We start from the raw sequence: 27,824 nt of genomic DNA, 5'->3' as shown, positions 1-27,824 counted from the left end.
ATAGAGGCAGGAATATGGTACATACCTTCATAATACGCCCAAGAGGCTCACGATGGAACGACTATCAATTATCTCAGCAATGTTTAGAATGTGATAGAAAAAGAATAAGTGAATATAGTGTACTGTTTTCAACGGGAAATTGCGTGCGAAGCCGCGGGCAACTTTTGCAAAAAATTATTGAAATGCGCAGCAAAGCGCGCCGGGCCCGCTAGTTACTTTATAAAATAAAGATACTTTTTTATTATTATTACATTTTATCGTTTTCTTCTCACAAATAGTAAACTAAAAATAATTATAATAATTACCTGGCTTAACGCGTAATTGACGTATACGAGGGATTCCTATCAACCTCGATATAAAGTCGCTGCTCCAGTCTTTCCTTGCATACATTTTATCTAAAAGAGTTAAATATTTAAAAAATAATAACAATAAATTTTTATTAAGCATAAAATTACACATATTTGATACTAACATTATTGGTATATATCAACCAATAAACATCAGAAAGGTCATAGCAGATGTTAACTTTATACATGTCACCTTATGGGCGCTACTTAATTTTGAACTATACGTATTAAAATTAACTTATTAATGACAAACCTAACTGCATTATTATATTCTAAAGGCAACATGGCGTACTTTTACATAAGCGGTATACTCTTTTTAGTAGAAATAAAAGAAGAATTAAATAATCTTGCCTTTGAACGTATGCTTGAAGTTAATTTCTATTTCTTCTAACTATAAGCTAGGGGTTAGTAAAAGGACACCTAAAATAAGTAGGCCTATTGGAAATTTTATGACCCAGCATCCTATGTTAATATCTTGATATTTTGTAAACTGTTTATGATTAACATTTTAATGCTATATTGTCTGACGGGTTATGCCAGATGGGAGTACTATCTCAAAAGTTTAAAAAGGGCCGAACAAATATAATTAATAACAAATTTGATGTTATCTAATAACAAAATATTTCAGATTTTTATATCTTAATTCTCACAATACTTATGAGTAATCACTGTTTTATATAGGGGAAAAGAAAAGAAATGTTTTTGTCACTTCTATAGTTTGGGGGATACACCCGGAAGTATAAAATATAAATTAACACATTAGTAAAACAGAATTAAAAATAAACAAGAACCAATAAACCCCAAATATTAACGTTATTTGTTTTTTTTATTTTGCCAGGGCAAACCAAATATATAAAAATGGTTACAATACTGAAAGAGAATCAGAATCAGAATCAGAATCAGAAATAATTTATTTCGTTAATAACAAAAAGTTGCACGAAATAAGTCATAGATAAAATAGTAGATAAATATAATAATAATAATAATAAAATAAAATCAACAATCAAATAGTCAACATAGGTTATTTCACATTTTTGTGCAATCTGACAGGAATTCTTGAACAGAATACGGACATTTTTCAAGCAAAATAGTTTTAACGTTTTTTAGAAAACTTTGTGAGCTGGTTATGTTTTTCAGGTGCCGAGGCAGCGCGTTATAGAGCCGTAGAGCTGAATAGTGCATGCCCCTTTCAAAAATTGTTAATCTATGGATCGGGTAGACCATATTACCCCTGTACTGATGATTAAAAGTGTTCCCTGCAGAGAGAATGTGCTATACGAATTATACAACAAATAATTGTCCAAATCTTTATTGGTCGACGTTTTGCTGTATAAGACAAGATATAGGTCTAAGTTTATTCGTGAACATTGATGTGTTGTTTGTTCTCTTGGAACAAGAAGCTTAGAAAATTGCACCTAGTCGTGTAAGGACCTTTGCGCTGCTTATGGAGTGACAGGATATTCTGGATGGTTAAGGTTAGAGTAGGAGCCACCTTCTGTCGAGATTCATGAGGAAGAATTTAGGACACTAATCTCAAGTCATGTCCCCTCGGAAGAAGGGAAAGCTAGCTCTGAACCAGCCTCTCCAGTCGAAGCAGGCAGGGGGTGGCACACCCTTACGTTTAGGCCAGCAAAAACCTTTGACTCTTAGGGAACGAACCCTACCAACTCCAACAGTCTCCCGCAGTAGACTAGACCTATCGAATTGCCCATGAGCCTCGGAATCTCGACATTTGCGGTTAGTGATGTTCCGCTCCTGGACATCCATAAGGATTTAAGTGACACATCGGTTTCGGCAGTGGCAGGTTCAACTGGAAGGTATAAACCAGCCAGAAGCGAACTCTCTGGGGAACAGTGATGGGTTAGAAGTTTGGGTTGTTAGGTAAGGACTACCATTTGCAAAATGCTGAGTACTTCCATTACAAAATAAACAATTGAAAACCCAAAGTAGTCCAATGAACATGTAGCTTTTGATTTTATCAGTAACAAAAATAGGGAAGAATATTTTTATAGAGCATGTGTGCATTTTGTATTGTAAATAGTAATAGCAAATGATTTTAATACGAATACATGTTATTTTGGCTAAGAGGGTACATCAACCCAAGCAATTCATTTTGGGATAACCTTGAACATGAAGCGGTTTCACATGATTGCTGTCCGATTTTTATAGTACTATTTTAGGTTTTATTTTTGATGCAAAGTACGTAGAGTATTCTTATATGTAGTTTTAGTTCTTACATCACCTATGCTATTAAAGTAATTTATTGAATTAAACTGAACCGTTAGTTGACAAGCAAATATTGGGTGGACTTACCTTTAAATGTTAGAATAGGCATTTCGATTAAGTTATACCATCTGAAGGTGTAGAGCGAAGCTATAAATGTTGTTTCCATAAACGCATTGAAGCTGGAAAAGGTTCAAAATGTTACATTTTCCTACATAACGATTTACAAATCTGTTACTAACGTTTCCAGTTAAATAACTGTATACCATGTTTAGCATTTTGGAAACAGTACGATATGCATAATGTTATGGATAGCAGTGATGTAGACTAGTGGTACAACATACACAAATAATAATCGGAGTACAGCAGAAATCAATTTAAGTACTAATTGTTTGAAAGTTAATCACACCCTAACAAATAAAGCAACAATAACTAGAGTATTATATCCCAATTAAAATTAAACCTGTCTATGTCTGCCTTTTAGACATAACAGGCACATTATTTACTAACAATAACTTCCAGTTTTATGTCGACAACAAGGAAAAGATTAGGCTACAGGTTTTTGAAACTTTTCAACCACACTGAAACTTCCGAAACTCGTAGCTCGGAAACTTATGTTCCGAAGTTCAAATGTTTATACAAGATACTTTTTTGTAATAAAAAATGTAGAATTATATGAAAATAAGTTGATATTAAATCATCATATAAATTTTTGACGTGACAACGTCTTAAAATTAGGTTGCGGCTCGGAGTCACTCATGAAAAAGTGTAACGCCCGGTAACGTTACGATGCCCGTCCAGTGGGGTCCGCCGCACGGGATCCGCACGGGATAAAGCAGATAACTGTGGGTCCGCCGCACGGGATAAAGCAGATAACTATGTTTATTCGTGAAAATGTGGAGTGCTTAGATTCGTCATTTACAACAACTACAACAATAAAGGTAAATAATTGTACACTGATATTTCATTATCGTAAACTATGATTGATTGATTAATTGTTAGATTGACACAAAAGTTGAGAAACTGAGTTTATAGGTTATGTCATACTATTGACAAATGTTGATAGTGTTAAGTAAATTATTAGTTTAAATCACTCTGCAATCAATCGTAATTCAGTCGATTGAGAAGAAACAGCGCGTACTGCTAGTCAAACATTTAAAATAACAAATTATAACCTCTAACCTGTCATAACAGTGCGACCAAACAAACGAACTAAACCGACCAATCACCACGCGCGGAGTTAGAATTTAACTGTGTTTAGCAAGAATTTCAAATTCCAATTTTAGTAAATGTTTTATTCAACTTTACCATTTACAATAACAAATTTTAATTAATTTCAAATTATGTACAATGTTTTAGTAAACAAAATATATTTCTATAGTTAAAATTTGTGCAATTCTTATTTTCATTCAATTCCTTGTTCCTATTGTGCAATTTAATAATATTCATATCAATAAATATTCTACCGAGAAAAAGACGTTGTCACGTAAAATCTTCGCCCGTAAAACCGACTTTACAGGCAACCATAATTTTTTTATTCTTGACGTGTAATTTTGTAAATCAATATTTTAATCGTACAATTTTTAATACTGATTTCATTGACCAGATTTTTTTAACACGTTCGGCGACTGCTTGTCTGAAGTCGCAAACAACCACTGCTGGGACAAAACTGCCCTTAAGCCAAAGATAAGGGAGTCTTCCTGTTACAAACTCGAGATGTAAGATTCTAAATAACTGTCACTTTAGTACCCTGTTAGAACATTGTACAGCGATATCATCTTTGATTTCTGACTGGTTCTGCACCAATAACCCGTTCGTAAACTTTTCTGAAACGAACAATGTGGAATTTTATTCCCAAACCTTCCAAAATATTCCTAATATTTATACATTTGGTGGCAATCCAATAAGTAGCAATTGTTCTGTAAGTTTCTTAGGGGTCCATCTTGATTTTGACATGAAATGGATACCCATATAAACACATTATCGAAGTAGCTAAATTCAGCTACCTTAACCCTGGTGTGCCTTTCTATATTTGCCTCCGAACAAGTTCTTAAACCGGGTTACTTAGGCTTGTTTGAGTAAAAGTTGAGGTACGGAATAATATTTTGAGGAAGAGTTCACTCTTCAAAAGAGAGCGTTGAGGGTCGTCTGGGGAATGAGACCAGATGAGAGGTGTGGAGAGCGTTTCTGATCCAGCGAGATCCTAACCATGCCCCCTCTCATTTTTCATTCGACAGTTTGTTTTTCAAAATAAAAATATTTTTCCACATTTAAATCATGATCATAACACACAGTACAGAAATTAAACAATTTCTGACCGTTTCAGACTCAACATTTTCAAAAACTCAATTTTTTATTCAATTCAATTCTTTAATCACACATTTGATTTGTACAATTTTACAAAAAAATATACAAATATTGTGTTTTGTCAAGTAATATAATGGAGTAATGTATAATCAATGAAAGACAAGCAAGAACGTTATACCTTAACTTTCTAAGCAAAAATTGAAAGGAAGTCAAAAATTAAACTCGAGGAACTCCTTAAGAGAATAAAACACTGAACTCTTTAGGAGGTTTCTCAGCGATCTCATAAACCCGGAAAGGGAATATGAGATGTTAGTTTTGAGTTTCTGCTCTTATTTGTTCCGGTAACTTATTGAATAGCCGAATACCAAAGTAAATCGGACTCTTCTCGAACTTGGCCGTTCTGTGCTGTGGAAAGCATAGTTTAGTTTTATTTCTTGTATTGAAATCATGGAAGTCTTTTGTTTTAGGAATTTCATCAAAATTGTTATAAGTAAGAATGAGAACTTCGTATATATATATATATACATATATATATATATATATATATATATATATATATATATATATATATATATATTTTCGGTCCTAAACTCTACAGTTTACTTCCAAATGTAATCAAAATTCAAACAAATGTAAACCGGGCTTACTTGACCGGGAAGGCTTTCTACAGTCTCCACGAGGCTCTTGTAATACCCATGTCTTGATTAGACCGATTGTTTTTGTAGTAGGAATAATTTTTAAATTGTTACAAGAATTTATTGTGTTTTACCTTTAGATTGTATGCTCTATAGTATAAACAGTTATGTTTTATCACTTTTTTATAATTACTTTTGATACTGATGTTTTGCTTTGCACAGAAAATCTTTGTGATCTATTGTGTGATTAAATTATTCTTATTCTTATTCTCAATACAGTGAGACAGTTTTCCTTTACAAAAACTCCAACTACCTTATTGCAAAGCTTAATACATATTAGCTGTGATTGTACGAGTTACACAAGAGATAACTCATCCAATGTTAAAAGTTGAGACAAGGCCGAATGAGCGCCTGGACTGCCATCTGTGGAGTGAGGGGCTCAAGCAGCTCAGGTTACGTGGCGCAGCCCTAGCGTCGACTCTAGGAACTAACTGAAATATCTCCCGGACATCAGCACACCTCTTCCGTATGACTTACAAAAATACTTCAGTTAAAACATTTTGAACGAAATGACATCTGTCAACCAATGCTCTTGTAGAATCTGATTGGAATATGCAATATAATTGAGTTGAAAGTTGGTTTTTAGCAATTGGTGCGGCAAATTCATACTTACGTTTCTCACCTATGCGCTGACAGTACGTTTAAAACCAAACCCAAAATAGCTTTAACGTTACCAACGTATATATTTCATTAAGCTTACAATATTAAGTATATGAGAAAGTTGAAATAAGAACAATCCTAAAGTATACTTACTCCGTCCGATTAACAACTTTGGTTAACATGAAGTTTTCAGGATCCAAATGAGATTGAAGGACATTGATGGCGTGGTTATTCGGGACAAAATGAGACCCACTCCACATGTTGCTCATGACTAAGCACAGCACCAGGATAAACAACAGCACCACGATCAAGTCAATGAGAGATTTCCATTTCGACCGTCTGATTTGTTTTTCTCTCCACACCTAGATGGAAAAACACCGGGGTCAACATGGAACCAGAAATTTATTTTAAAATGAAAGATAATTTAGCTAATAAAAATGTTGTACTATGTTAATGCAAATTATTGAGTGTAGGAATATGTCAATATGTTAAGAAATTAGTTTGTTTCTTGCATTAATTCAACATTATTCACATAGACCTAGTCAACGAATCATTCCAGCAGGAAAGTCAATAAGCGGGAAACCAACTGAAGGAGGCTCATCATGGTACTCGCTATAATATATTAGGATTACCCGACCATGGAGATTGCGGAAGAGGTGATTTAAAGCTCCACGTTTTGGGGTTTTGTCTATATCTCGGCAGGGGTTGGTCCTACATAAAATACACGTATATAACATTAAAGTTGGTAAAATATTCTACATATTTTGTTCTTGCCGTTAGAGTCCGGGTATCATACCGTTAAAGACAAGCTATCTTAAATTTGTAATTTTAGAAAATTTCGATAAAATCCTTATGACAACACATTTTATCCAGATTCTGTCTCAGGTGCCTCACGTGTTAATTCTGCAGAAAATTTATCAAAAGTGGTGTTTAGTGAATTATATTTACTTCAACTTCTCCAGTATCGAAATAGGGTGGTTGTAGAGGAAGGTAGAAAAGACACAACAACCAGTTGGAATGCCCAGGAAATTCAGAACAAGGTTCCTCTTGCCTAAAATGTCTACGACGATAAACGAACGCAGCATTGTTACCTCTTCAAATGACGGCAAATTTACTGCAGATCTGATTGAGGGAGAAGAAATCATGGACTTACAAAAGTGGTGGCCAACATTATTAAAAAAGATCACTGCTTCAGAGGAGACTCGATCCCAAAAAAGAGGTCAAAGGAACTATTTCACTGTATCTAAATACCATGGGTTCATTTTTAAGTAGGGGAAAATTTATTGTTTCTGAGTTTATTTGAGGGCCCGAAAATAAAAGCTTCTGCTTACTTAATGAACTAAACTTAAACAAAAGTTTTCCAACCTTACCAGCCTATACTGATTCAAAAAGAGCAACAAATTATGCAAAACTAAGAGGCTTAAAGAAGGTCAATGAATAACATGAACTTTTTCATAATGAATTTCTGCAATAGCCTCTAACACAGTTATTGCTGATTGGAGTCAATTCTACAGATATAACGGAAATTATTTTTTTATTGTCCAAAAGTTTAGAATTAATGACAAGAGCCATTTAGTAATAAGCGATTAATATATCAAAGTATTTCGAAATAAACACTCATAAATAACTCCAATACCATAAACAAAGACAGATGTCTGAGGTGTATTGACAACAGTTAAAGGGGTTATAAACAAACTAGTTCCAAAACTAACCACCAGAGAGAAGCACTAAACACAACTGGTTTCTAGTGTACACCCTAGTGTCCAATTGTTGGTTTCTTGAAAAATAAATACTGCTATAACTATGGATAAAATTTGGATTTTTCATATACAGTATAATGAAGTAATGCTTCAAAATATTTTGATAATGAGGTCTGTTGAGGTGTTTTAAACGAACAAAAGAATTCAGTTCCACTGTCGAAATTGTCATACGCTTAGAAAGGAAATGAAAGTCCTCTTAGCTAAACGGCGCCAAAGAATAAATGTAGGGAAACCTGACCTACAACTTTGGAACGTATAATTAACTTATAATTTACATTCTTAAGATTAATATTACCAATTTCTCCTGGTCTGACATTGGATAATACATTTTATGTGTTCTTCTTGCAACCAATTCATTTAAATATTCTCGGTTCCCATATAGCTCTAATCTCATTGCATCTTTGACCTTAAGTTGAAAGTAACCGGCATCAAATATTCTCTGAAAATAAAAACTTTTATTTAGTATTGCTACAGAACACTGACATAAAAAGATTGTGTGTATATTATTAAAAGTGGTTATTAAACTTACTTTAAAAAGATGTATTTACAACCTCCGACACACTCAATACTGCAACCATTTCTATTCTGTATTCAACATGAATTTCGTGGTTGGTGAGTTAGGAGGGGAATGGGCAACCTATACTCTATTCAGATATTCGTTGTTCCTGAGACCCATCGAAAAATCAAACGCTCTTGTACTCGCTTTCATATCCCTTAATCGCTGCCTTTTCAGTTATACATTATTTTATGAACACTTACTTAATTCAGTTAATTTTATTTCATTTATAAATTTAATTACAAGACAAAAAGAAACTAGATGAATTAAAATGTTAGTATTGCAAATAATTATTTTTAAATACATTTCTATACCTTTATGATATAAAACTAGATACAAAAAACCAATAACAATAGTTATTCACACATACCACTATAATCTTTAATTTGTACGCGATTTAGAATCTTTGAGGTTTTCCAAAGAATATAGTATTCCGCAACCCCTTATCCAATAACTATAATTTTTTCCCAGAAACAATTTTATGTTAGAATGGTGAGTTTTATCTAAATAATCTCTCACTAGCACTCCTGGATAGCCACTGAACAGAGAAACGCCTTCCCTGACACCAAAATGACCGCGATAGCGGCTACAGAGCAAACAAGCGTGACAATACGTCTCGTGACGCGAAACGAGTTTTTTCCCCCTTGTAAAACATAAATACATAGCCCACCAAAAGAAAGTAGTCACTACAATAAACCAAATATTTTGTGCCTATAAAATAGTAAAGTTAACGTTTAAACTTATATGGTTATATTAAAACAAGAATCGAACACGTTAACCTGCTGGTGCATTTATGCCAGGTTTAAATTATTTTTCTCTTTATTTTGTTATAGAGACGACAATACATTAACAAACGAGAAAATATATTGTATACGCCATACTCCTAGTTGATGACATAAAACAGCCAGAAAGTTAATTTTGAAGGCCTGCAGTATCAATATGTGTGTAGTTTTAAGGACCCATTTATGGGAACTGCTCGAGACCCCCCAAGTTCGTGCCAGATGCCAATGAAATTTCGGATGACGAGATTATCGTGCCCATAAAACATATTGAGAGGAAATAAACCCTGGGACCAGCAAATAAAAAGAAAAGATAATGATGTAGTGGCAGTAGGATCGTCAAAAGTAGGAAAAATAACTGGTGCTAGGAATCGAGACTTGCCTGTTATTTCTACAGAGCAAAAAAAAACTGATACTACCAAAATTTTCAAGCCAGATACAGACACGCTTTTTGGAAAGGATGAGTTTCTGTGGCATTGTAGATATGAAGATATGGTTAGGAAAACACCATGTATCACACATGCACGCATTACACACACGCACACACGCATCCTCACCTTAAGCAAGCACATAGGCAAGAAAAATAAACCTATACATAACCTAAAATTACAAAAATAAACACGCTACGTAAAATTTAAGTATAGGTAGTAACAAAGGTATATCAAAACACGGAGGTGTTCTAGGATTAACACTTACTTTCTCTATCAGAAGAAACACTTTAAAGTTTTTATTAATAGTTTTAAATAAAAGAGAACATAAGTTTGAGTACCTATAGTTCAGAATTAGAAATTGTTTTCCTTAATGTACTAATAGGAAGATGTAAGAAGCTAGGGAATTTAAGGAGAATTCGTTTGTTTTATATGAAATATATATCATAACAAAACTCGTATATGGCTAATTAAACGCTTAAATTAATTAAATATAAACTTATTTCATTTGTTATATTTTATGTTCCTACACGTTTTGGAGAGATTTCCTCTCCAAACCTCAAATGAAAACTTAGTTTCCGAGGGAGAGGGAGAAACTAATGTTTTGGTTCAATTGGAATTTGCCATTTATAAATTATACAAATAAGTCCAGTTCTTTAGATAATTTAAATAATTATTAAGTCGAGTGGGCCTGATTTCTTTACATTAAAATAGAACAAGCAATTAATTAAGAATGTGCATACAGCCTTTCAGACATATTTATAGCTTATTAGTGTTCTTAAGATTGCTGAAGTTATTGCAAATCAATTGTAAGGGGACAACAAATTATTAACAAAAGAAGTAAGTGTAGTAATAAAATGTACAACAAACTTAATGTTGGAACTAACTAAAAAGTGGAAATGTTAACTACTGTAGTTTAAAACTAATTACTAATTAAAACGCAATTGAATTTGATTTGGCCAATTGATATATCTCTTCAACATCAAAAGGAATACCCAACCTAACTTGAAACATTTTGTGTTCATTCGTTTAACATTAATTATTAAAATTTATTGGATTTAAGTTCGTCCTGATAATATTAACTGTTATGCTTTATTAACATAAGGTCTGGTCTACTTGACAGTTGGATCCGATCATGCCAGTACCTGCTTGATTGAAGGGTTATTTTTAAACAATTTTATTGAATTACCTCCTGGACTGACAGCTGAGGTTACCTGAATCCTACCAGTAAGTCTGCTACTTATTTAATACAAACAACGTAAAACGTTATCTTCTCATTTCAACACTCACTTCAAAGGCCATGGACAGAATAACCGCTAGGATTATGATTTTAATAGGCGTAAATACGAATATGTCTTGGCCCATAGTCATGGTTAGGCTACTTAGCCATTTTAGACTCTGTACTTCTCCATACTTCAGGCTGTACAGCATCACTAAGTAAGCACTGACAACGATAATGATTGTGGATACTACCCTGGAACAGAAGACACACGGGCAGTCACAAATTTTGAAACTAGATATGATAGTTAAGCAGTGACCACCACATAAATTACCAAAACATTAAATATCTATATTGTATTAATCATCTTGAAACCATAATATGATAATTAAAAGTGACCACCACATAAATGACCAAAACATTAAATATCTGTATTATATTAATCGGATTGAAACCATATATGATACTTTGTTTTAAGGTTATTTTTGACGATGGAAGGATTGTGAAGGAAGCAGGATTTTTCCGGACATTTGCCATCGTTCAGTGAAACATTTGCCATTGTTTCACTGAACGATAGCAAATGTCCGGAAAAATCCTGTTTCCTTCATATATGATAGTTAAAAGTGACCACCACATAAATGACTAAAACATTGAATATCTGTATTGTATTAATCACATTGAAACCATATATGATAGTTAAAAGTGACCACCACATAAATTACCAAAACATTAAATATCTGTATTGTATTAATCACATTGAAACCATATATGATAGTTAAAAGTGACCACCACATAAATGACTAAAACATTAAATATCTGTATTGTATTAATCACATTGAAACCAGATATGATAGTTAAAAATGACCACCTTATAAAAATATAACACATTAAATATTTTGATATATTAATCATCTCGAAATCAGATACGTCAGTGAAAAGTGACCACCTCATAAAAATGCAATACATTTATTGTCTGTATTATATTAATCATCTTGAAACTAGATAAGATAGTTAAGAAGTGACCCCCTCATATAAATAGAACACATTAAAATAATATATTAGTATATGGTATTGTATAATAAATTAAAATGTTCATTGACATGAACGTGTATGTGAATTATATAAAGGCCATGAAAAAGTTCCCGTAATGATAATAATTTAAAAGATGATAAATAAACTGTTGACGTTGAGACTATTTAAATATAAGCCACCTCAAAGTGTGTGAGTAATATTTGGGGATGAAAAGCTAGGTCGAAAAAACAAACAATGAGAAATGTTCATGGATTTACTTAACGAGTTAGTATGTTTGGAATATCATTGAATCTTTAGAAATCAGATGTACGATTTCGTTATTTGCTACCACTATTAGCTAGTTGTAGACTGCATAAATAGCGTTATTTTTACTTTGAAAAATGTAAATCGCGGTCTTTTTAAATCGTACTAATAGGTCGAAAGCAACTTTTATTATTGCACTTTTAGTTAGCTCCAGTTCACCCTCCTTTCATTGCAGCGTCTGGTATCTGACACTGTCTCAGACCTGACTCCTGGAATCTGGAGTCATGTTCGTGTAAAGAGATCCAAAGAAAGTTGACGACGAAGAAGCACAAAACGAAACATTTACATCGTCTCGACATCACTATAAATAGGTGAAGTGATAGTCTCATCGGGTACACAATTCAGTGTACTTTGACGTTGAAACTATGTTTCATTTTGTGCTTCTTCGTCGTCAACTTTCTTTGGATCTTTTCCGACGAACACGACTCCAGATTCCAGGAGGCAAGTCTAAGCCAGTGTCAGATACCAGACGCTGCAATGAAAGGAAGGTAAACCGGAGCTAAACTCAAAGTTCAACTGAATCAACCCAACCTACCCTAGCAACTTTTATATATCGAAATAGAACTCGAAAGTTTTTAGAAATAGTTTACATTTTTTAGCGATGTATGGTTATTAAATAAAAAACAACAGGGTTGCTACGCTTTAAGATTATTTGCACCATTCCGCAATTAAATATGATGCATCATTAAATCATAGTTGAATATGATGAACAAACCAGGCGATGATCATCCATGTCCTCTTGACGTGATACTGCAAAGAACTGGATAGTAGTTGCACCGGCCTCAGCCTCTTTGGAGCCGCCATCTTCTTTAAGACGAAGATAAAGAAATCGTAGCTGGACATGTCTGCAAACACACAAGCCATATGAGTAGTACCTTGCTCGTGTCTAGACAACTTCAATGTCCTGAGAATTCACCACTACTAGCAATGACTACTGCAGTACGAGAAGCGCAGGTCGGGCCTTATGCCGCGGTAGACTCTTCTAGTTCCCTTTGCAACCGCAGAGCAGCGCTGTGAGTACGAAATTGCTCCGTGACAGTGAGAGTGACCAAGCGTAATGGGAGGGAGTGAGATAGAAACAGTAAGAACGTAGCCAGGAAAAAAATTTGGGGGGGATCCAGACAACGAATAAGGACCCATTTTGTTCCTTAGAAAATTCTTGACCTGTTTATTTGTTGGGAAAGGTCTCTCGGCAGTATATGTCAGTAATAATTAATTATTTAAATAATAATAATCGTTAATGTATAGGGGGGTGGGGTCCGGACCCCTTAGACACCCTCGCTGGCTACGACCTTGAGATACAGCAGGGTAGAGGTGATTGGGTTTGGGGGGAGGTGTAGGCATAGTGTAGCATTCATTGCTACTAGTATCAGTAACTATAACTACAATAGTAGTCAACTCAACTCCACTATACCACGTATTAGTTATTATTGACCAATCGGGTGACAAGGGCAACGACTATATTGCATGAAGTGCCGGGTTTGTAACATTGAGTTTTTTTCCCATAAGAACAACGTTACACGTCATGGAGTTTTATGCCCTTGCTTTTAGGCGTAGAACAGAGGGTGATGTCTCATTTCAAAGATGTAATTAATGCACATCTAGATTGTTTCGAGTTTTTCTATATTTTTACGAGTTATTCAGATTTAAATATTCAAAAGGCATATACTAAAAAATACCCACTAAAAAGCGTTTGGATGCGTATTATTAATTAATAATCTTTAAAATATGAGAAATCCCACAACACTACGATACAAAATAAGGGAATAAATACGAGGTTTAACACAAGAAAGTAGGCAGGAAAAGATGTTTGGGGGTTCAGACAACTGATATTTTCCCGTAGTGTACATAGAGTAAAGCCTCATTTTGTTTCTTAAAAAGCTCTTGACTCGTTTCTTTGTTGAGAACGATCTTTCAGCAGTACACGTCAGTAATAATGAATGATTTAAAGAATAATAATTGTTTACTAAAAAAGTAATTGAAAAAAATTTAAAATTAGTTTATCATTATTATTATGGGGGGGGAAAACTCACGGTTACTTTACTACAGCTGTCTCTTAAGGCGTCAAGTCTCTTATGGCTATTTTTTCATCAAGATATAGGTCTATTACTTGATTCCTAATAGTAAAAGACCATATTGCAAAATTCATAAATATAAAATTCATAAAGAACATATTTTAAAAAGAGAAATAATTTTCTCGGCTGAAATTTAATTTTTACTGGTAGTAAAATTTGCAACTACTGCAACGTTTCCAAAAATGCATTTACTCTTTAAATAGAGAAATTTAAATATTAGTACTGCACAGAAAGGTGTACACATCACACTAAAGCCTTTTAAACTGGTGGAATCCCCTAATAAAGGGGAGTCTTGCTATTGTAAATATTCTATAATGAAAAGTATGTTAAACCAGTATTGACCTCAAAATGAAATATTTTCTATTATTGCATATTTAAGTATATTTCTTTTACTGTATTGGATACTTCAGGCTGTATACCGTCAAAATGTAAGTATAACAAAAAAAACAACTGTATACGCCAACTTGACACAGAAGAAGATTAGGCATTTAGGCTACAATCTTGAAGCCAGATACAGTATTAAAAAATACCACCATATTAAAACATGAAATATTTGTAACATATAATCATTTTGCAGTTGGCACGAAGTAGATGTCCACAAAGTATTTAAACAATTTTCTGAAGACAATTAACTTATGAGAAACATATATGTTTTGTCGCATGAGAAATTAAACATTAAAATTATCATAAAAATTAAAAAATATATAGAATAGATATTTTCATGATCAGTACAAGAACCTTGTGAACCTGAGCATTATCACATTACCAATCGTAATCATCAACTGATCATTTCAATAGGTAATTATTTCAGCAAAATTCCCCACTAAACACACAAATTCTGACGTGTATAAAAGCGAATGATCTGATAATTTGTTTGCAACTTACAACATTATTTTTGTTTGTTTAAAGTTTGCTGTTGACGATTGAAGGTTGGACGGGATAAAAGGATTTTGGACATTTGCCATCATTATGATTACAGAACGTAGGTCTATAACACAACGTTTTGAGGATTGGAATCTATCCTCTTCATCAGGTGGGGAAGTCATTAGTACAGAAAGAAATGGAGAACAAAAAGAAGGGAAAGGAAAGGGTTCAAACATACCCAAAAGCTGCTTGGAGTCCAGTCCGGGCGTTGTCACTGCACAGGATGTAAGTCCCGAGCACGAGAAACACAATCACACATCACACCGGCATTAATAAAAGTGGGATACTGGCTAGTCTGGGTAATTATTCCATTGGCTTCAAGCCGTGAAACACTTTATAAAATAATTTATACCAAAACGTTTACGGAAACCTTTACGTTTGCAGCAAAAACAATTCGCTAAGTCTGGCATACGCGTTTCCGGAAAAAAATATATGTAAGCAATTTGATTAATATGGTTGGTGCCAATTCTGCATTAATATTTAGTCAAGGATACTCAAGTTTTATTCAGACATCATTCCGGAGAAAATATCAAGACATCCGGAAGTTATTTAATCCTGTGTCACCCAGCTGTTGCCGGACCCACTACTGAAAAGAACTTTTCGAAAAAACTGACCTTTTCGACGCCTCATAGGTTTTTCACAATACGATTGCATATTCGTCAAGTCGACATGTGTCAACAGGCTGGATTGCCAATACTCAGCAGGGTCACTTATCGATCTTCTGGTAGGAGTCTGAAGAGTTGTCTTGGACTTTGGGATTTCCTGCCTGTAACTCAATCTGAAACAACAGTAAATATTAAGGTGTATTTAAACTTTGGATTTGTTGCCGCTACAGGTTGTTTGGGCGGTGCTACTATGACTATCACAAGTAATTACATTGTATTAAAAAAAACTCAAATAGAAATAGCCACGTAACTGAACAATAGTTTTATCTTTTCTGTTCTGGAAAGTGCGATCGTCTGTCCCATCAAGGACAATGGGTAAACTAGGAGTTACTAATAGTTATACTGTGCAACATAAAACACATAGATGTTTTCAACTGTAGTGCTCCGCCATGTCTTTAATTTTTAATTTTTAGTTTAGTTCAATAACTCCTTGTCATTAATTGTAACTTCGTTTCCTTCTAAATATAGAGATAATTTATGAGTTTTTCTCGTATGTTGTTATTGATTGCTAATGTGGTTCATACTGTATGGTTGGTGTCATTTCTTATTCTATTTTTATTGGTTGTTTCCATTGTATTGTACCATTATACAGGTTGTTTCCATTGCATTGTACCATTATACACGTTGTTTCCATTGCATTGTACCATTATAAAGGTTGTTTCCATTGTATTGTACCATTATACAGGTTGTTTCCATTGCATTGTACCATTATACAGGTTGTTTCCATTGCATTGTACCATTATTTTTATTTATTTATTTTCAATTTTACATGACAGCTACAGGACATGATATAGCACAAACAAAGTACAAAACCTTCAATTATTCCCAAAACAGCTATCCTAACTAAAATTAATGTACTCTTAATATGAACTTTACATAACAAACTAAACTAAACTAAACTGCTGGCAGTTACACAAATTAGTATTAAAATTTCTTTACACAACATAAATAAATGAACTCTATACAATTTAAAAAAATAACAACTTGCTTCATTGTACACACACTTCTACAATGAACAATAAATTAAATCAAAATAAAAGGTTGCTGCATATCTTTAAAATATTTTCCAAATTATCATTAAAAATATCTATGTTTCATTGGTTTAAATTAAGAAACCGTAGAGTCTTGTACAAAGGAAAGTTATAATGAGAAACTGTTCAACATGTATAACAACTGTTATACAGGTTGTTTCCATTGCATTGTACCATTATACAGGTTGTTTCCATTGCATTGTACCATTATACAGGTTGTTTCCATTGCATTGTACCATTATACAGGTTGTTTCCATTGCATTGTACCATTATACAGGTTGTTTCCATTGCATTGTACCATTATACAGGTTGTTTCCATTGTATTGTACCATTATACAGGTTGTTTCCATTGCATTGTACCATTATACAGATTGTTTCCATTGTATTGTACCATTATACAGCTTGTTTCCATTGCATTGTACCATTATACAGGTTGTTTCCATTGCATTGTACCATTATACAGGTTGTTTCCATTGCATTGTACCATTATACAGGTTGTTTCCATTGCATTGTACCATTATACAGGTTGTTTACATTGCATTGTACCATTATACAGGTTGTTTACATTGCATTGTACCATTATACAGGTTGTTTCCATTGCATTGTACCATTATACAGGTTGTTTCCATTGCATTGTACCATTATACAGGTTGTTTCCATTGTATTGTACCATTATACAGGTTGTTTACATTGCATTGTGTACCATTATACACATTGTTTCCATTGCATTGTACCATTATACAGGTTGTTTCCATTGCATTGTACCATTATACAGGTTGTTTCCATTGCATTGTACCATTATACAGGTTGTTTCCATTGCATTGTACCATTATACAGGTTGTTTCCATTGTATTGTACCATTATACAGGTTGTTTACATTGCATTGTACCATTATACAGATTGTTTCCATTGTATTGTACCATTATACAGCTTGTTTCCATTTGCATTGTACCATTATATAGCTTTTTTCCATTGCATTGTACCATTATATAGGTTGTTTGTTTCCATTGCATTGTACCATTATATAGGTTTTTTCCATTGCATTGTACCATTATATAGGGTGTTTGTTTCCATTGCATTGTACCATTATACAGGTTGTTTCCATTGCATTGTACCATTATATAGGTTGTTTGTTTCCATTGCATTGTACCATTATATAGGGTGTTTGTTTCCATTGCATTGTACCATTATACAGGTTTTTTCCATTGCATTGTACCATTATATAGGTTGTTTGTTTCCATTGCATTGTACCATTATACAGGTTGTTTCCATTGTATTGTACCATTATAAAGGTTGTTTCCTTTGCATTGTGCCATTATACTTGTTGTTTCTAAAGCATTGATTTATTTATTTCAAATCGCAACCAATTCCGTAGTTATTATTTATTTATTAAGGTTGATTTGTTACTGTTTAAACGTCACTTTGATACAGGATCTGTTTATAGTATTGTTATACTGCTTTGTACGCATTATTATTTGTTATTGTTTAATGTTTCATAGAGATTTATTTGTTATCATCTGTATTGAGTTTAAAATTTGTATTTGTTTGATTTTATTGCCTACTGTACACATTGATGGTAATATTTGTTATGCAATTTGTTCTATAAAATAGTTTCTTTACATGGTCTTTATTGTTCAAGTAGTGATTGTTATAAGATTAGTTATTGTTAGTAATCTTATAAATCTTGAGCCAAACAAAAATTTAATTATATTAAACTGTTTCTCTGTAAATAAAGAATAAAGAACGTATATTTAACATATTTCTAAAGATTTGCCGCTATTTCTGTTGGGTATGGGTTTATAATTGATACTTGCTGATTATTACTCCTACCGTGATGTACAGTATATTCATCTTAGAATCTCTAGGCATATTTTTCTGATATAAAGTTGGCCAACATGAATTTTCCTATTCAGGCACACTATTCATTTCCAGTGGTTCGAAATAACTGTTAGTAATAATTGGGGGAGTAGACTACCTGTCCAAATAGAGGGAAAGTCTGCGGAGCTTTTTACATTCGGGGCTACGTTAGATGTGTTTTGCTTAAATTTATCTTTCTGCTTAGAGGTAACACTGGACTGCAACGATATAGTTTTCATTTTCCTCGGACATTCTAGTGCGAACTAAGCACTTTATTAAATATTTTCGAGATTTTGAGAAAATATCATTATTATTAACACATTTTGGGGTGTCTGAACATTCACAATGAGCTTTTCCACCAACGTTTCCACTAAGTTTTGTTGATGTTAACAAGATGATTAGTGTAGGATAAACAGTGGTAGGATAAACTTTTAGGATGTAACGTTAAGCTGACAACAATACAAGGATTGTACATTGTTGCCAACAAAAACAATTTTCTTAAAGTCAGTGGAAGTAGGACTTGAGCTATCTTTTAAAAGCTTCGTAATACAACAGACTTCCAATGGCTCTTGGCGTGTTTTACAGAATCAAAAGGTTCGATATGTTTAGCACATACAACGCCTGGAAATTGTAATACATTTGGGGGTACGAAGGTAGCATAGCCTGCTAGGTAGTTGGCGTTTACTATACCTCATTTGCTGTGCCATTGTTCTTGGAAAAATTGATATGTTTCTACTTTTGTCAATAATATGCCCGATTGAGCTTTCATGTTCAAAGTAATTTTACCACTGCTGGAAAGATTTATTTTTGACCTAGCACTGCCGTTACTAACAATCATCTCAAAGGAACCAGGAAGGTGTTCTCAGTGGATGATGTGTCAACTTAAGATCAGGAGAAAAATTATATTCACCCTATTGTTCTATATCTTATGGATGGTCGAAAAATAATTGTCTCTGTTTCAACGAACTGATATATTTTTACTTCTGAGCTACCCATTGTACTGGAACGGGCTTACTTACAATGTTAGAAAAAGTCCTAATTATATAAATATCTATGTTTACCATTAAACATAAAAATCTGTCTACACGAAAATTATACAAAGATATTCAGAAAAAATTGAAAGGTACGCGAACAGTTTTCTTATGACTATACGCCGTAGCAGACAAACTCAATTAACTAAGATATTTCTTTACAAAAACAAATTAATCGTGAACAAAGCTCAGTAAAATGCTAAAACGCGATTACAAGCAATAATCTTAAAAGTATTAAAAATTATAGGTAGGTATAATCAAACTAACATATTAATCATTATCATACGTCATCATACGTGTAACAGTTATAAACTAGTTGATATGTGTTATTTGGCAAACATAATCACTTACTTGAATAAAATGAGGACCAAAGCTGCAAAAATAGCAGAGATTATAAAACTCTCCAAGCTAATAAATACTTCTCTCATTCCAATATCAAACGACGGATCATCAACCCCCTCTGCTGTAAAAACAAAAAAAAATCGCCGATCAAAAATAATAAAAACTTATTTTGCAAGTTCGTAGTATTCATTGTATTCTTCACATTCCAGACGCTGGCAGTCACAATTCATGCTCTCGTATCTTATGATACACTTGGGAAGATATAATATATGATGATGAATGTATAAATAGGAACAACAGTGGTCCCACAACTGAACCCTGAGGTATGCCCTTGCTAGTTTTTTCGACACTCTGAACACGGTTTGTCAGATAGAATTCAATTTTATAATTGAATTCGGACAATTGAATGAAATTATAAATAGTTATTATCAAACTAATATATTAATTTTATCATTCATAATACATATAAAAAGTAATACTAATTTTTATGTTTAGTTTCACAAACGTAATCAATAACTTGAATAAAATGAGGAATATAGCGGCAAATATAGCTGAGATTATAAAACTCTTCAGGATAATAAATAATTCTCTCATTCCGAGATTAAACGTCGGCCATAACCCCTACTACTGTTGTATCATAATTTTGTTTTAGTGATAAATTGTTTCTGTCATTTCCTAAGTCGCGAGGTTCGTGATAAACACTGGAAACATTTTTAAAACTGTAACATCTAGTCTTTAGAAATAATTGTTTAGCTACACATAATCATATCGGTTAAAAAATACTTCTTTGTGAGATAGAATTGTTAAAACCTAAAATCACTAAAAACTAAAGTGTTTTGAAATTTTAAAATGATTTCGGTGAAATCAAATAATTGGCGTATAGAGACATTATAAGAGATATGACAATTTTTAAACTTATCAGATTTTTCAAACGTTTTTTATTTGCACAAAATAATCATTGTACAAGATTTTGGGTTTGCGGGCTCTAAAGGACAAAACAAGCTCACCAGGAGTTTTGCACGAAAATAATACTGTCGCCTTCATTGACTTTGTTCCATAGTATAAGAATATTTTAAATAATATTGCAAGAAAAAACGTAATAAAATAAAATAAACCAACTATAAAATACGAGTCTCTTTAGATAATTTGAGTCCATATCTTCTTTTAAACACAACAAATGAACACAAAAATATTCGGCAACAACCATGCTTTTGCCATGGTTTACATAGTTACATGGACACATATGAGGCGCGAGACTATTAACAGGTACTTATGAACACTCTTTCCTATGCTATGCTCTTTCTTTTCCTATGGGGAGTTCTTCGTGGCACAGTCGATTGTTCTGACCTACTCTGTCGCATTGATCTACGTGCTTCAAGACTGACCCGCTCATGCAACCTGATTTTTGGTCGGTCGCACCCCACCAACTACATCATGCACGGTCCTCTTCCACGTTTACATCGACTGGGCAACCAGCTGTGTCGCCAGTTCGACTTCTTTGAGGACAGCCAATCTGCGATCAGAGGATTCTTCCAGAGTCAGGTTCCCCGGTGAATGTTTGTTTTCTGTTATTGTTTTATTATTGTTATTGTTCTTTTATTATATACTAGCAAAATTTTGTATTCATATCAGTGTTAATTGTTGCTAATTTGTTATTTATCGTTATTGTATTCACATAAGCATTTATTCTTGTTAATTATTTGTTATATCGTTGTTGTTTTTGATATTATTATTGTTGTTTTCATTAATATTATTATTATTATTATTGTTGTTTTTTTTCAATATTGCTATTATATTGTTGTTGAATTCTCATTAGCATTTATTCTTGTTAATTGTTTGCTATATCGTTGTTGTTTTTGATATTATTGTTGTTTTCTTTAATATTATTATTATTGTTGTTTTTTTTCAATATTACTATTACTATTATATTGTTATTGATATTGTCTTGTCGATGCGTGGACTCTCTGTTTTTGATCATGTACTGAGATGGTGTATTGTGGCAGATCTGAATGTGGCAAGGACTGGTATTCAGGTCAACATAGTTTTGTGTTCTGCTGCCATAATATTGTAGTAGTTTCAAACGTGATGTTGTCTTAGATTATGATAACTTTTTTTGTGTCAGCCTTAGTTTTGTACTTCTCTGTAAAATGGAGTTTTCCGTATATAAATAAATAAATAAACACTTAATACACTTACCAGGATCGTTTGTTCAACAAATAACATTATGTTTGCTAGCACAGCTGTCATAGTGCAAACAATTTAGTATGGTTTACCTGATTGAATGCACATACATTGATCATATGAATACTTAATACACTTACCAGGATCGTTTGTACAACAAATAACATTATGTTTGCTAGCACAGCTGTCATAGTGCAAACAATTTAGTATGGTTTACATGATTGAATGCACATACATTGATCATATGAATACTTAATACACTTACCAGGATCGTTTGTTCAACAAATAACATTATGTTTGCTAGCACAGCTGTCATAGTGCAAACAATTTAGTATGGTTTACCTGATTGAATGCACATACATTGATCATATGAATACTTAATACACTTACCAGGATCGTTTGTTCAACAAATAACATTATGTTTGCTAGCACAGCTGTCATAGTGCAAACAATTTAGTATGGTTTACCTGATTGAATGCACATACATTGATCATATGAATACTTAATACACTTACCAGGATCGTTTGTACAACAAATAACATTATGTTTGCTAGCACAGCTGTCATAGTGCAAACAATTTAGTATGGTTTACATGATTGAATGCACATACATTGATCATATGAATACTTAATACACTTACCAGGATCGTTTGTACAACAAATAACATTATGTTTGCTAGCACAGCTGTCATAGTGCAAACAATTTAGTATGGTTTACCTGATTGAATGCACATACATTGATCGTATGAATACTTAATACACTTACCAGGATCGTCGGTACAACAAATAATATTATGTTTGCTAGCACAGCTGTCATAGTGCAAACAATTTAGTATGGTTTACCTGATTGAATGCACATACATTGATCATATGAATACTTAATACACTTACCAGGATCGTCGGTACAACAAATAATATTATGTTTGCTTGCATAGCTGTCATAGTGCAAACACTTTAGTATGGTTTACCTGATTGAATGCACATACATTGATCATATGAATACTTAATACACTTACCAGGATCGTCGGTACAACAAATAATATTATGTTTGCTTGCATAGCTGTCATAGTGCAAACACTTTAGTATGGTTTACCTGATTGAATGCACATACATATATTGACCATATGAATGCTTAATACACTTACCAGGATCGTTGGTACAACAAATAATATTATGTTTGCTAGCACAGCTGTCATAGTGCAAACACTTTTGCTTTGGTTTACCTGATTGCATGTACATATTATATTGAGCATAGGTATTCTTAAACACTTACCATGAGTGGTGGAAAACTCGAAGAACATTATGTTTGCTAGCATAGCTGTCATTATGCAAACCATCAACACGGTTACGCGTTCTTTTCTGGTTACAAGACTACGAGGGTGTCTGAAAAATTAATATATACATTTTATAATAATGGAAGTTAAAAATATACCACAATTAAAGACTGTAAAAAACCATTAATACGTAGAATAGAGTTTACTTTATTACTCTATTTAACATGAAAATAATGTAACAAATGGATCTTTTGTTATCAGGGCACTTTGCTGCAGTGGGGAGAATATACTTTTGTAATATATATTTGTATGTACATTTCAAATATAGTACATACAACACACACACACACACACACACACACACACACACACACACACACACACACACACACACACACACACACACACACACACACACACACATATATATATAAATATATATATATATATATAGTATATATTGCATTTTAATTAAACTATCATATTTTTAGTCGGGGTTTTGTAACATATTTAACAATCCGCAGTTGAACTATATAACATTTGAAGCGTCAAAGTCGTAAATGGCGCTATAATCAAATCATTGTAACTTTACCCGCTGAAATTGATTCTGTACCCATTGATCCAGCTAACATTTGAAACCTCGGAGTTGCTTACAGTAATAAATGAAATAGCTTTACACGGTTTTGATTTTCATTTATTAGTGACAGTGAAATCCCAGTTTTGATATCGAAAACGATGTCTCAGTCAAGTCTCTTATTGCCGTTGATAATAATACAATTATTCTTTTTTTGAAGGTTATTTTTGACGATGGAAGAAGGGTTGTGAAAAAAGACAAAAAGACCATTAAACGTAAGGATCAAAGAACACAAAGAAAACACGAGAAAAGGTCTCACAGAAAAGTCAAAAATTGCACACCATTGTTGGTCCGAAGACCATCATATGAATTGGGATGAAGCCAACATAATACATCGGGAACCACATTTCTTCAAAAGGAAATTAATTGAGGCAACATACATTAAATTGGCAGACCAACCAATCAGTCAACCATGAGTTGAGGTTAGGCCGCTTTGGTTGCCAATTCTAAAAAATGAACTAAAGAGAAAACCAAAAGTATCAAACGGACCAGATATTTGTAATAAACCAATGTGGAGTCACAATATGGTTTTAAGAAGTTCATCTCGCATGAACCAATAATAACGAAAGGGCCCATTCCTGCCCCCCTTCCTTTTTATTTCCGCCATCTTGTTTTGGTCTGCCGTGACGATTACCATTGGCTAGCGCCCTCTGGTCAGTCGTAGGTGGTCAGTAGACGAATGAAGACGTATTTTGACCTGCATTCCGTAGTTCAGTTTTAATGATTAGTGTTTTGTATAGTTTTTTATTAAGTGCACGGTTATAGAGTTAGTGAAGTTGAGAAACAACATGGTGGTTGTGATTCCTGACCTAGGCGTGCCACAACGCTTTGGTGAGATTTGTTTATTTTAACCTAGTTTGTAATTATGTATTACGTTAGTTCTTTACCTGAAGAAGAGATCAGATTGCAGATCTCGAAACGTAGTGTTACTGATTTCTTGTTTCACTGAACGATAGCAAATGTCCGGAAAAATCCTGTTTCCTTCAATACAATTATGTGGCAAAAGTCATATAAATCTTATATTCGTTCACAATACCACATTCGGAAATACAATCGTTACATTCACCCATACCACTGACTCGCCAATTCTCTCCACCACCAACGCCAGTTATAATAATGTCTAAATGTCTAAAACCTTATTGATGACGTGATTAGTACTACAGTATAGATATATTTATAGTAGGCCTTAGTATTGACGCATACCAGGCAATTGTGATTGTTTATGGAATAAAAGGATATTATTACTAGAGCAAATGTAACTTTGGTGGGGGGCGTGTGACTTGTTTTACAATAAATTCTTAGCCCTACAATCCATATATTATTATTTTGACTATATTTTAAAATTCAGCTCATAAAAAATTAATTAATACGTTTTCAATATCTATTAAACTTTTAGTTTTACTTATAATAAAGTAAAACCAGTTATATCAGTATACAAACAAGTTAAAAAAGACCACACAACGCTTTTGAAGTATTTTTTCATCTATGGAATCGTCGAAAAAGATACTAGTTTTGTACATAAAAATCAGAGAGATTTTTTACTCATTTCACTCATTGCAGAGTTATTACATAAAAGTTGAAATCAAAATGTATTAGATACAAATCAAGTAATGTTAAGTCATATACATATAAAGTCAATTAATTCACCACAGATTACTACAGAAACAATGATCTGTATACAGTTTAAGGAGATCATAGCTCGTGAATATGCACTATATAAACCCCAATTCATACAAAACACTCAACATAGACTAAAACACGAATAAGTCAAATAGTATTGAAACAAATCCAGTGTGGCACCAAACAATTCCAGTGTGGCACAAAACAATTCCAGTGTGGCACAAAACAATTCCAGTGTGGCACCAAACAATTCCAGTGTGGCACCAAACAATACCAGTGTGGCACCAAACAATTCCAGTGTGGCACCAAACAATTCCAGTGTGGCACCAAACAATTCCAGTGTGGCACAAAACAATTCCAGTGTGGCACCAAACAATTCCAGTGTGGCACCAAACAATTCCAGTGTGGCACCAAAACAATTCCAGTGTGGCACCAAAACAATTCCAGTGTGGCACCAAACAATTCCAGTGTGGCACCAAACAATTCCAGTGTGGCCCAAAACAATTCCAGTGTGGCACAAAACAATTCCAGTGTGGCACAAAACAATTCCAGTGTGGCACCAAACAATTCAAGTGTGGCACCAAACAATTCCAGTGTGACACCAAATTCCAGTGTGGCACCAAACAATTCCAGTGTGGCACCAAACAATTCCATATAATTCAAGCTAGAGTTAGAGCTAGCGCAGGTATACATTCTGTGTGTGACTGTATCACTTTTTAAGAGTACCATCGACTATCGACTGTATCGACTATCACCTTTTTTATTGGATAAGACCTTCACACAAGCCCGCGATAACGGGCAGAATAAGGCTTAAAAAGGGTCAGCTTCCTCCTTATAAAAAATAAAAAACAGAATAGAACGAGTGTACTCTTCAGTGTACGGTGAGGATGGAACTGAACTCGCGGGTTCAAGTGAAGTGGATATGCCGATGAAGGTCCAGAATCAGGTTTGGATCCAACTGATAACGGACAGTACTCTAGTACAATCAAGGATGTTTCATCAAAACCTCCCCAAATTCCCCCAATACATGGAGTAGTCTAAAGTTAATACCGACGGAACTCCACTTTGGATAACTATAAGTATGAGAATGTATAGGTTATACTGCTTACAAACATCCATTTACCTTGAGACGACGCTCATCCACAGATGGTTCTCTCGAAAACTGGACATAGAATTGTCTAAAAATAACCTTTTGACACTCAGTATTTCATCGACTGTCGCTGGGCGCATAACTGCTTCTGGGAACTCGTCTGCTTCCAGAGCGAGCCACTGCTCCACCAGGAATATGTACTGCATATTATCGAATAAATCATAGATTATCACCTTGGAGCAAAACCTGAAACAATTGGATAATTTAAGACTTAATAAAACAATTATATTTTTTATTTTATATGTGTAGTTGAGCACACACCTTGCATAAGTTATCACAGATCGCCTAATTATATAAGTTAATATTTTTGTCTTGAACAATTTAATGTTGAAATGGAAATGATAAAGAGTCATCAAACCCGAGCCATCCTGAAATCCTATCTATCAGGAAGCAAAGGCAAAGGTCTTTTAGGGCAAAGTGTAATAAATAGTTTCCTCGGCTTCTTGTTATAGGTGAAAAACAATCTGAAATATTCTCTCTCTCTCTCCATACAAAAACAGAAAAAAGAAATTATTTTGGTATTGAATAAACATATAAAGCAAATAGTAAAATATATAACTGAACTGTACGTAGGGTATATTTAAGTGATAAGATTATATATATATATATATATATATATATATATATATATATATATATATAATGATAGATTATAATCTATATATAGATATATATATATATATATATATTATATATATAATATATATATATATATATATAGGATATATGATTTTGTTTTATTACACATAATAAAATAGAATAAGGTAATAGATATAAAAACATGTAATTTGT

The 27,824-nt window shown here is 33.4% G+C and overlaps 1 protein-coding gene across 1 annotated transcript in view; it reads right to left on the bottom strand.

Moving 5' to 3' along the window:
- Nucleotides 1-27,824, bottom strand: part of LOC124361352 (polycystic kidney disease protein 1-like 2) — a 35,263-nt gene that overhangs the window by 5,995 nt on the left and 1,444 nt on the right. Inside the window, exons 2-11 of the mRNA XM_046815402.1 lie at nt 27,006-27,218; nt 23,628-23,737; nt 20,184-20,295; nt 15,863-16,026; nt 12,965-13,094; nt 10,986-11,169; nt 8,228-8,371; nt 6,326-6,534; nt 2,661-2,752; nt 306-395 (exon numbers count right to left, since the gene is read on the bottom strand). Coding sequence (XP_046671358.1) covers nt 306-395; nt 2,661-2,752; nt 6,326-6,534; nt 8,228-8,371; nt 10,986-11,169; nt 12,965-13,094; nt 15,863-16,026; nt 20,184-20,295; nt 23,628-23,737; nt 27,006-27,218 — 1,448 coding nt within the window. The remainder of the gene's footprint in view (nt 1-305; nt 396-2,660; nt 2,753-6,325; nt 6,535-8,227; nt 8,372-10,985; nt 11,170-12,964; nt 13,095-15,862; nt 16,027-20,183; nt 20,296-23,627; nt 23,738-27,005; nt 27,219-27,824) is intronic.

The sequence above is a fragment of the Homalodisca vitripennis genome, chromosome 4 (assembly GCF_021130785.1).
Source record: "Homalodisca vitripennis isolate AUS2020 chromosome 4, UT_GWSS_2.1, whole genome shotgun sequence".
NCBI lineage: Eukaryota > Metazoa > Arthropoda > Insecta > Hemiptera > Cicadellidae > Homalodisca > Homalodisca vitripennis.
The sequence above is the reverse complement of the archived record's forward strand: the minus strand, read 5'-3'. Positions and strand labels throughout refer to the sequence as shown.